The following is a 12,341-nucleotide window of genomic DNA, read 5'->3' as shown; positions in this document are numbered from 1 at the left end:
TCAAACTACAAGTTGAGCGGCAAACTTTTTAAAGACAGGAACAGGAGCAGAGCAGCTCTTATTAATTCGCCTTCAGCACTTCAGAAAGGAAGGAATATTAATGATTTAGGGTTCTGATTTAAGTTTTACTCACGGATTTTAGACTCATGATTATGAATAGTTCAATCATATTTTATTTTAAACATCATATATGTTTTAAATGTGTAGTTTCTTTTCATTTTTTTCTTGTTTAATAACAGATGTGAAGCTGTAACCAGGATAGCAGGGATTGTATGCCTCGCCATGACCGCGCAATGGAAACTAATCCCTCGTTGCCTTTCGCCACCGCACCTGAACTCTTTACTGACCCGGGCAGAGGCATCGCAGAGTGTGGAGTGGGAAATCATTCTGAGTTAGAAAACAAAGAGAAAATGAAAACTAAAGGCTCTCAGCTGGTAGCATATCTTCCACTTTTTGTTGCACTTTTTTCCGGACTTGCCAATTGCTTGAAAAAATAATAGCTGATTAAGTTTTTGAAAGAAAAAAATGTTTCTGGTTTGTTTACACAAATCAGGTCTCCTTATCACTGTCAGCAAAGAGGAGTTGGAGGCGCAGACCTCTGGATGTTGGCCAGACAAAGGTCCATATCATCCCACATTGTTGACACTGAGCTCTTAAACAGGCAGGCGATGATTAGGGAGATTCTCGGACGAAGATAAAACTCCTTCTACGAGGTTTACAGCGGCCAACATCAAGGCTATGGAGAAAGTCAACGCTTAGGTAGAATTGGAGACCCCAAGGAGGAGCAGGGCGGCGTCGCTGTGCGTAAAGTTGGTTATAATAAAGAAATTAAATGTCCCTGCTTCTGGCTCTATTTATTGACTGAACTGCTCTCTCATATTATTAAACGCTCATGTGCAACAAATACCAGTTTAATTGTGAAGGTAAGTTAAAATCAAGTGATTATTAAAGAGTTACAATAACTATTAACATGTTCACGGTGTCCCGGGACAATAATTGATTACCTTTGTCTCAATCGACTTCTAAGTTCAGTCTGTCTGAAAGGCTCTTTAAAGCAACAGGAGACACTTTTGTTTTATATCTGGGATGAATTTGACTTCCCCCTTAATTCAACATTTAAGCGTAAAATGTCTCTTATTGTCAAAAAGCAAAACTTTAAGCTTTTTTTCCTCAAGTCCAATATAACATGAACTAAGATTTGTTCTGTCTTAGAATGCCTGTAAAGTAGAATTTAGGTTAACTTTGCACACATAACAAATGCTGACTGTTCCACTTTAGAGCCACAATAATTTTAAGCAAAACAATTGAACTTTTGCCTGCAGTCCCTTATGTATACACCACCTTATTTTAAGATATTTCATAACAGGTTTTTAGTCTGGTTATACTTCTTGTAACGTAGTTTGTGTTCTTTGTAACTGGTCTGGTTTGAAGATTTGTAGCTAAGGTTTTTTTTTATATATATATATATATAGGCTGCATTGCATTGTATCATATTCACATTCGATATGATGCTCATGGTTAAAGGTTTAACTGATACCTCAGATTTGATCACAAGAATCTTTTTCATGCCATGAATGCATCAGTACATTCTCTACGATCACGGTATAAAAAATAAAAAAAATGAAAAATTAGACAATCTAAGAAACGAAAAGAAAATTGTGATATAACGGAGTTCCATATATGGCAATGTATATGGAAATACGACCATTTTAAAACAAAAATAAAAGAGAAAAATGAACGACTGAGCATGAACCCAATACAAATTCTTTGATTTTTTTCCCCCTGTAAAATCTTTGTACAAAGAAATAGCCAGATCTACTCACAGGTCATGTCGGTCTGAATCCAGAGTTTTATCAGGAGAGAAGAGATGTGACTTGCACCCTGCAGAGGATCACTCCAAATGAAAATAAGGCAGATTTTCAGATCTATTTCTGACCCAGGGGCATTCATTATTGAACAAGTCACGTGCACCAGAGTATTAAAATTTCAGAACATTGGAAGTGACCTCTATCCCCGAATCAAATGACTTGAGAATCATGATTTAACTAGTTGTGCTGCTTGGAGTCTGCGCAAAATTGGTTCCAATCAGCCTCAACGCCATCTCCTGCACAACGACCATGTCTGCAGCGAAAGCTGTACACGTGAAGACACTGGTAGAGACGGTGTTAATGTTTCTCTACAATTATTTTTGTCAAAATAAAATGTGAAATATACAATTAAAGGGTTTAAAACTTTTCTGTCTGTCATTGTTTGAATCATTACTGTGGGGGGTTTCGCGAATGTTACTGTAACTATTAAGATACATTCATTACAACCATATTAATTATGCTCTTAGTCCTAAATATCGAGCAGACCCCATCAATGCCAAATAAATATGGAAAATCACGCTATATTGCATCAACAATGCCAGCCTGCTTTAACTCACAACTGCTCGCTGCGCGGCCTGACAGATGTGTTTCTCTGATTAATTGCAGAGGAGCGGTCTCTTGAAATAATTTGGGGAAAATCCATGCTTTAGATTCACACCTTGACTCCCTTTTTTGTTTCTGAGCTGTCTTTATCTTAAACAAGAAGAGCAAGCTCGTTGAGGTCTCAGCGCTGATGTATAGTCTGAACACTGTGTCGAAAGGTCAAGGGTCAGAAGAAGTGCTCGAAGCTGATGATTGGCCAGAGTCGGCTGTGTCCCTTGGTTGAACTCTCTATTGTTTGGATGTAGCAGGTAGTGACCAGCACTCACACTCTAGTGCACTGAGGTTGGCTGAGATCCCCTTATAATACAAACTGAGAACAATATGTGTGGACTGATACATTTAACAACCAAGGGTTGCTTTGATTCCCGCGTGGGAAGCAAAGGCTGCAACAGAAACAGCTGATATCTGCCTCATAAATTCTCTCCCTATTTCATCTTTATCCTTGAAAATAGCATGACATTCATGCACATTTCACGGATTAGAACTAGGAGATTGAGCGATCCAATACATAATGGGAATAGACATTTCTACAAGCTTTAAACAATGTGTTGCATAGGGTGTTTGTGAGATTGCTATACATTATCCAAAGTAAAATGGATACAGAGATTAAAACATATTAGATGTCGGAACGATTTCCCTCCGTAAATCTTTCATTTAGAGAAAGTGTGCAACTTTACGCACTGGGGACCACGTTAATCCTGATTTAGTATTAAATGAAATAAATAATATTTTTCATTTATGCTCTGATAAAGTGAAAACGACATATACGATCTAAAGTCAATGAGATTAGTAATAACTTTCCAAACTCGGACACAGTTCCACAATTTTAAACTCGCATATCTAAACACTGGACAACGCTTCAAAAATAGATATATCTTTCATCTCTGTGAATATACTGAAATGAAAAGCATCAGAAAAAGAATCACATTTTTAAAAGAAATCCACAAATAAAGAATCACAAATAAAAAAAATACGCGCTTGGGTAAGTAATTATGCTCGTTTCAAATGATGCATATTGCGTTTAAATAAATCAGTGTTTGAATTGAGAAAATCTCAAAAAACCAATGCAGCTTTATAAGTGAAGTACATATTTATTTCACAAGGACAGATTGAGCCTACACTAGCCAACATCACAGCGATCATTACTAAGACAGTACATACAAATATTCACAGTTTAGAACACAGCACAACATGGGACTGGCTAGCACAAATAAAACTAGACCTTACGACACCAACAACATAAATCTACAAGACGAAATGCTCTCCTTGTTGTGCCTTCATTATGATTTGCCTATGTACATTAAAATGTGAAAGTCTCCTGGACTACATTCAACAGTAAACCAACCAACTCAAACACACAAACTACAATGTTACTCTGACTGATGCCACTCTAAAAACAGCCGTATGGATATCAAACAGGCATCTAAATTCTCTCGCTAAATATCTTTCAAGTATATTAGAACCTTCCATGAGCAATAATAAAAAATAATTAAAAAAAGACATAAAAAAGATCTCCGACTTACTTTGACCTCACTCAGTTTTAACTGTAATAATACATTTTGATCCAAGTCCTATATTTGAATGTGCGTTATCCTTCCTTTTATGATAATAAACAAATATATAAACACTTCAGTTGCCACCGTGGCAATTAAAGATGGATTTCAAGCTTATATGAAGAGGGCGAGGACGAGCGGAGAGGGTAGAGGGCACAAAGGACGTGACAGGGGCCCAGAGGTAAGGGGAAGGAGAGAACACCATGAGTGTAAAATACTGAGAATCGGTCCATGAAATTCCACTTGTGTTATTTGCCATCTCAGTCTGGTTTGGGTTCTTGAGGGGTTGGGGTTCGTTCAGGCACTATAGACCTGCGGTGCACGGCGTAGGGACGAGTTGCTGGCCTGTTTTGATCTGCTGCTGCTGCTGCTGGGCCCCCGAGGCTGAGGACGAGGCCGAGCTCGAGGAGGAACGGATCTTGGTGTTGGGAAGCTTGTGCTCCTTCTTCCACTTCATCCTCCGGTTCTGAAACCAGATCTTCACCTGGCGCTCGGACAAGCACATGGTGTGCGCAATCTCCACTCGCCTGCGCCGGGTCAGGTACCGGTTGAAGTGGAACTCCTTCTCCAGCTCCAGAGCCTGCTGACGGGTGTAGGCAGTGCGGGACCTCTTGGGCACTCCTCCAGTGTAACTGGCATTGACTGGAGGAGGGGGGGTTGGGGAGGGGAGAAAAGCCATATAGAGGCATGCAAGCAGGTGTTACATGATAGCGTTTATTCGGACCCCCCTTAATTCTTCCACTGAGATCATAACAAGCAAACACTATAAAGCAATATTGGATTTTGTTGTAAATTAAAGCCGATCTGTTTGTTTTACTCTCTGTCTTGTTTCCGTTTACGTACATGACCTTAATGTGGAGATGCCGAGTGTTCAAGCACTCGCATCCAGGGACAGATCAAGCTTAGAAATGATTAACAAAACAGCGGGGTTGGATATTACAGTTTGGCTCGGATCCAGTGCTGGAGGTAGTTTGGGTTTAAAAAGCAACAAAGGCACATGGCCCCGACAGACGAACACAGGCTATAAAATTTACGAGGGTCCTTAATTACCGACCCTGCTGCTCGATAGTCGTAAATTGCTGTTGTAAGGGCTGCTACTAGTGCTGCCTCAATAGGTTCGCGTGTGTTCTAGTGCTTGTTTCTCAGTGGTTCTGCTATTTAACCGTGACGATAACTCACCGGTGTTAACGTGGACCTTTTTCATCCAAGGATAGACCACCGGTTCCTTGCCCTTCGCAACGCCGGGATACACCTCAGCGGCGAGGCTGCAGTCTTTGCTGGCATTTGCCCCTGCGCCACCGTCTGGGGCCGAGGTGAGGCGGGGACCGTGATTCTGTGGAACCGGCTGCGCGTGATGCCCTTCGCTGAAGTCATCGAGTCCCGTGGCAGGGACGTTACCGTAGTCGTAGCCCGATTCCGTGTAGTTTGACCTCGGATAGGATGGCTCTTCGTGATGGGGGAAGCCCGTATCTTTTGGCCGCTCGTAGTAATCACCGGGGTTGGGGATGTATCCGCTCTGCTGATATTCGTCGCATGGAGGAAAGGACGGCTCGATATAGTTGGAGTTTATCAAGTAGGAACTCATGGTCATTAATTTGTGAAGTGCAACAATACTAATTTTTATCGCGCTGTCGTTTTTCTGATCTCCACAAAACCCTCCTACTCCCTGTCAAATGTACAAAGTTGCCTGGTCACGTGTGAGGCGCCACCAATCACGGCGTGTCCTGTGGGCATCATGTAAACAGGAACCAATGGAAAGCATGGCACTGGTACCACCAACGCTGCTCGGACTGGCTTACGTTGGTGTTTTCTTTATTAAATCACGGTATATAAAGCAAAAGCAATCAACTAACTTGTTTACTGCATGGGGCCAAACTTCTGTGGGTGAGGCTTTGATGCGAGAGAAAAATCAGCATCTTCTAAAACAGACAGTGGACGTGAAATTCAAGCCCTGACAAAACAAAGGTTATCACAAACAAAGGCTTTTTTTTTCTATTAGAGAGCTATATCATGTTTTGATTAAATAATGTGTTTGATTGTAAAAATGAGGAGTAGGCCTACAGGGAAACGGAAAACACTCACACAGCCACGCAAATTGCAAATTTAAGTGATGGGAAAAGGAAACTGCACGAGCTCACAGACGAGCCGCTCCTCTGCGGTCACACAAACCTGCAGATTAAGACCTGCACCACCAAAAACCGGTCAACACCAATAGAGGAAAAAACCCACCAAACACTTTCCATCTCTCACGTTGCACAACCTTAAATATCTAAATCCATTTTCTTGGATTTTGCACGAGTAAAAATGTGTACAACAGCTATTAATGTCATTAACCAAGAAGTTACAGCCTTAGAATTTAAAAGCGCTTTTTCCTGCTTTCTGTTTGTACCCAGACAACAAACCTCTATACACATGATCGCTTATTCATTACCTATTATGAATCCTGCTGCATTCAAGTACCTTTACAAAAAGCTCATCCGAAAACTTGTGGCAATAGATACATAAAACAAAGCGTGCAAAGTAAAACCAGCTTACAGTAAGATATGCCAAGTGTGCTCTGTAAATCAGACTCAACGTTCTCTACATTACATGTTTCTAAACATTCATTCATTCCATTTTTTAACTACAATTGACAGAAAATGTGTGTTGGTGTAAACAATACCATATTACTGTACAACGACCTGGGCTGAGATTATAACTCAGCATTTTACAATTATTGTAACAGTGAAATATAAGAGACATACTAAGGAATGGCAACAACAGGTTAAAACAGATGTTTTAATATCACACTGTTCCCCTACATTTTTGAATGCCTTAATTTCGTTAAGTAAATAACCAAAAAAACAAGATAGCCCTTTGTCGGATTCCTATAAATTCAAACACTTTAAAATAGTATTTGTTGCCAGTTGCAGCTACAGTTAAAGTTTTATATCTATGAGGAAATGATATACATAAAAAAAGTGTCTGACCGTGTTCCTCGCCGTCAGCCATCACGTCCAGCTCTTGTTTTCTCTCCATGTCCGAAGCGGCTCACTGTATCTGCAGCTTCTCTTCACAAAGCCGGTCCACACTGTCCACGTCAACGAGGCCCCTGCATGGTGAAACAAGAGGCCAAACTTCGGAAATATTGAAAGCTTTCTTTTTCACTCCTCTTCTGTCCTTTTCCCCCTCTCGGCCCCCCATCCCCTTTATTCTATTCTCTGGCTCCTCTAAACAGAGATAACTTCTGCCTGACCCCAAAGTGACACCGTTTCCATTTTGTTTCTGATTAATCTTGCCCATTGACAGTCTTTGTTAAACAACAAGGCGTGCCCCCTTTTTCCAAAGAGGCGACATTTTCATATCTGTTAGACGTAGTGACCTGGGGTTCACCCCGGACTTGGACTTCGGTTGTCCAGGATCTGTTCAACTCTGAGGGAGCTGATGAGTGGGTTGTGTGCGTGTGTGTATGTGTGTATGTGTAGGGGGTGAGAGGCCCCCAAAGGACTTTTGTAAATGTGAAAAAGAGGACCAACTTTCAACAAAAAAAAAACCCACACACAAGGAACTCCTGGTTAGAATAGAGCACGGAATCGCGCAATACCTGTTGCCAGCCATCTTCAATTTAAAACAAAGTTTCTTTAGAGTTTGAATTTCCATCCATGAAACGGTTTTTTTGTATATTTTGATTCAGACAAATTAAACAGGTGATTTCTTCTTTTCCTCTAGCAGGCCTCACTTTGTGCTCCTCCATCTTTTTTATGTCTTCACACTGTTGCTGTAAGGCAGAGCTGATGCTATCTTGTGTCTCTTACAGCCTTCTTCGCACTTAACTCATTGTAAATGGCAGCTGGTGCTTCTTTCCGCCATATATCCACCGTGCATCCACATGGCCCAGAGACCACCTAAGAGGCAATATGTCAACATAATGTCAGCGGTAAGACGACTTCACATGATATCTAAATTTACAGTCTGCTGCCATTCTATATGTCCAGTGTAAATATGGGGGCATCACCGGCTCGGCTATTATCCACTTACACTCGGAGTTATCCTGGCGTGAATGTGGCCTCTCTGTTTTAAAGGTAGCCTACCTGTTGCAATCGATAACTTTTTCTTTTTTATTCAACTGTGAAGACTTTTACTAAAATTAGAATCAGGTGATCGATCTGGTGCTGCAAAAGAATCATGTAAGATAACAGTCCCGGGTATATGCAGGCCTGCGAGGTGCGTTTAAATGCAATGAAGCTTCATGAGATCTCTTTACTCTCTAAATATAACAGGATAATGATCAGCTATTTGGAAATGCTACTGAGCGGATGCACTTGGACGCTATTTTAAATTAACTTTCATGAACGTCAATAATTTTCCACAAAATTTAGAAACATTCTTTGCACTTAATGTCAGTGAGAAACATTCAGTGCCTTGTAACGTTAACCTTGGACTAAAAAATCCAAAAGCCAGTCCTCGGCGCTCCCTTTCAGAGTGTATAGTGTGAAGTGAAAGTTTATTTAAGCTTATACATCACTCTGACAGTTTACTGTAAATTTAGATTATCAGAGAAGTGTTGTGACGCTGGTGACAGATTGCAGATGCTTCTCACAAGGTCTCCTGTCTATCCAGAGTCATGACAGACGAATAAAAAAACCTCTCTGCATTCAAAATGTGACGGAGACTCAGGAACATTTCTCATAGCTTTATGGAAATATTTTGATTAGGGGGACATCCAAAATAATATGTTTTTCAGTTGCTCAGAGTTTGATGCGTGAACCAGCTTTTCAAAAAAAAATTACGAAATAGAATAGGTTTCCCAATACAGGTCAATATTCAAAATATACAGCAGCACTCCCTGATTAAACAACACGCTGACCTTCAAGCTTTCAATAGAGTTTTAAGAAGCAAACAAAAGCGGCTCCTTCACACAACCACCTTATTTCTCTGAATTGTTTAAACCGAAGTGCTCAACCATTCTATCTAGAAGAAAACCAAACTATTGTTTTCAAAGGGATGAAGGCAAAACAAATATTTTATAAGGAAAATTACAGTTTGAATTAATAGTTTAAGGTTTTAAGAGTTAAAGATTAAAAAATACAAAAGGCGTTCTTCATCAAAATTGTAGCATATCAATAACTGACCCCATAGGTTGCAATATCATCACAACGCTGGTGTCTTTGGATGGACGAAGTCGCTCTGATTTTTAAATACAGGCTATTCTAAATATGTCGTGAATATCAAACTTCGGACGAGGATATACAGAATTTCTCTTCACATTATTTAGAAATGTTATCCCATAAACAAAACACAAACAAACGTGTGGTATCGTGCATTGTGTTTCCAATAGTTTCATTTAAAAATAAAAGTTTCTCTAAACAAAGGCTTTTCTGATTGTTGCTCTTGAAGGAAAATAAACAATTGATGAAAGTGAAAGTTGTACTATTGTTTTTTCTTTTTGTGTGAAGTTTTCTTTAGCCTATGTTGTTGAAAAATATTTTTTTCCCCATATGTTCGTCTCTGTAGCGATAAAAAGTCAGAAGTCACGCGCTACTTGCAAGAAACACGTTTCTACTTTTTTGCATTACATACAATGTGTTTGCTGAAAGTGTCTTTTTTAAAAATTATTCATATAATCATATAATCATTTTTTTTAAATATAACTTTTTTTGCCTTTACATTTACAACCAAATGTTTGATATTTTACTTAGCTCAAAGAAAAAAAGCACACCGTTCATTTCATAAAGCCACTGAGGAGTACAAATAACCTGTACCACAAATAAAGTTTTTCTTCAAATGTTCTCTTTTTGAGTCACAAAAAAAACATCTGTGTCATTTCTGCTTCCATGAAAAGCTTCTATTCAACAGAGCAGGAAGAGAGGGGCTAAATGTTTTTTAAGGGATCCGGGGGCTCGATTTGGGGGCTGCGGGCCTTCCCATTACCCTGTGACCGGGTCGAAAGTATCAATCCTCAAAATGCAAATTTTGCCCTCGTCCCTAAACATATCAAATGCAATTTATTCAAAGGAAATTCACCAATCAACCGCCCTAATAAAACGCCAGCCACTCAATCTTGTGTGCGGGGACGGGTAGGGGTCCCCTCCCCCGGTCCCAAACGCGAGGTCACCGCGCTTCCAGGGTTCACCTGGAGTGCACCGAGCAACATATGTAATTCAAAGCTATTCTGTCTTTTGTGTGGAGAGTCAAGATCGCTATTATAAGGCTGGCATCAAGCTCTGAGAGAACAGATGACGGAGACTTGTTCAGTGCATAAACTTTTGACCCCAATTTTTCCTCCTCTTCTTCTGCAGCAATCTCCCCCTCATCTGTCCCATCCAGGCAAGGCATTAGGCCCTCTTGGAACGTAAAATTGATTTGAACAATGTGTTTCTCTTTTGCTATCAGTATGATAATTTCCCCAAATTTCATAATTAGGTAAGATGCCAGGATAAGACCTGAAATGCGAATGTAGCTTTATGATGCTTCCAACAAGGGAGTGCAAAGATAAATCCAATCGGTTCCCACTCAAGGATTAATAGAGCTGTAAAATATGCAAATCATTCATTAGCGTTATAGGGACACCAAAGCAGCCAAACGTATTTGTTGGAGGCCATACTGAAAGTTGGACTCCCCCTCTCTCCTAGTTTCTCCTCCGGTGCAATGCAGCCACTGGCTTTGTGTCCTTTTGCTAAATTCATTTTTACGCATTATGCTTATCGGCAACGCCTAGTAAACGTGTCATTAACGTAAAAACGCATGTGTCCTTGTGCATGTGCACGTTACCAGGAGTGTGTGAATGGTTTCCCTTCTCTCTCCATACAGGAGGCTGACAGTGAACTTGGCCTAAAGCGAGCTCTGCTGGTGGCTCAGAGAGGATGCAGATTTATCTTGGTGCTGTGGCTGACCTCCAGATGAACCTACAGCTCCTTTCTCCCTCTGCCTGGCAATCTGCCGCACATGGGGCCCTGTCGAAATATATTTCTTTGAAATATTGGATAGACTTTTAATTTCCAAATGGCTGAAATCCCAATGTGTCATTTTTTATTTCCCATGCACCTGAAATCACACTACAAAGTCTGTGCCTATATTCATTTTTTCGGATCACTTGTAACTTCGTAACCAAGGAACTACGTGTGTTAGACAATGAAACTCTGTGTTAAGGCAAGAACGTATTTTTACAATTTTGTTTATGTCTTATTTATGTTTTTTGTTTGAGAAGATGAGAAGAGAGAATATTACTTGGTTAAAAAGCTGCTTTATCTGTCCAGGGTTTTTTTATTCAAATGGACACAATTAAACACTTTCTTTTAAAATGTATCTTTTGAATGCTTCTGAAATAACTCATAAAGGCTCGAGATGCTGTGATTAGGGCCTGTACGTAATTAAACCTTGAAAATTCAAAATAAAATTTAAAAAGCACCTGTAAAATTCGGTCAGCAGACAATTTAGACTAGGCTGCCAAATCAGTCACGAGACTTAAATATCCGGAACATTATTACATTATTTTATGTGTTGACTGGAAATGGCAAATTATGTGAAACGAGCACATCAAGAACCAGAATGGGACAGGTTGAAAAACTAATCAAGCGATGAAAAGAAACAGGCCAACTCGTCCCCCGAAAAAGCGAGAATCGATATATTTGTCCAGATTTCAGTCCATTTTTGAGGGTCCACCAGCGAGGCCATTTAGCGGACAAGAGTTCAGCTCAAAGCGAGAGTGACTTTAAAAGAGGTCATCTGAACTTTTCAACCCCAAACACAAAACGACGTGGCAGACACAAAACGGAATTCCTTTTCAAACGTCTCCCTGCTGCTGTTTGTTTCCATGTTGTATTTACTTGACACTGTTTACAGCCCGGAGCCAAACACAATGCCAACACGTGGAGCAAGCAGCCAAACGAAGACTGGAACTTTTTCCAATGATGGATCAACAACTTCCAGAAGTCATGAACACACTCGCTGTAAATGTATAGGACTGCATTAGCGCGTAACTTCATCAGGGGGAAGCTCCACACTCCGCACACCCCGTGGAAACTTTCTGGCTCTGTGAATCCTCCAATGCAATAAACGACAACAACTAGAAGTTTGAGGGGGTGGAAATGGACACAGAGATAATTATCCAACATGTAAAAATGGATTATGAGTTACACCACAGATGGAGGGAAACAAGTTACACGGGGAAGGAAGCAATTAAATAGCCATGAGCCGGACCCAACCCTGCGCAACATCTGCCGAGACCAGCATTCAGCACTGCACAACTGACAAATTACTGTAATGGTCTAATAGGGACAGATAGAGGGAGCGAATACAATATTACGGCTGTTTGACACAAGCTGGCTGTTCTCGCACT

At 40.4% G+C, this 12,341-nt stretch overlaps 1 protein-coding gene across 1 annotated transcript; it reads right to left on the bottom strand.

Annotated features, from left to right (window-relative positions):
• Positions 1 to 3,548: 3,548 nt before the first annotated feature.
• On the bottom strand, positions 3,549 to 5,675 carry hoxa4a (homeobox A4a). The gene is made up of 2 exons (XM_079368657.1): positions 5,204 to 5,675; positions 3,549 to 4,666 (listed from the first exon to the last, which is right to left on the bottom strand). Exons 1-2 carry the CDS (start codon positions 5,613 to 5,615, stop codon positions 4,329 to 4,331), a joined length of 750 nt encoding a protein of 249 aa, XP_079224783.1. The 5' UTR covers positions 5,616 to 5,675; the 3' UTR covers positions 3,549 to 4,328.
• Between the last annotated feature and the right edge of the window lie 6,666 nt (positions 5,676 to 12,341).

Source organism: Symphodus melops, assembly GCF_947650265.1.
Source record: "Symphodus melops genome assembly, chromosome: 18".
Lineage (NCBI taxonomy): Eukaryota > Metazoa > Chordata > Actinopteri > Labriformes > Labridae > Symphodus > Symphodus melops.
This window is presented reverse-complemented; position numbering and strand designations above follow the sequence as displayed.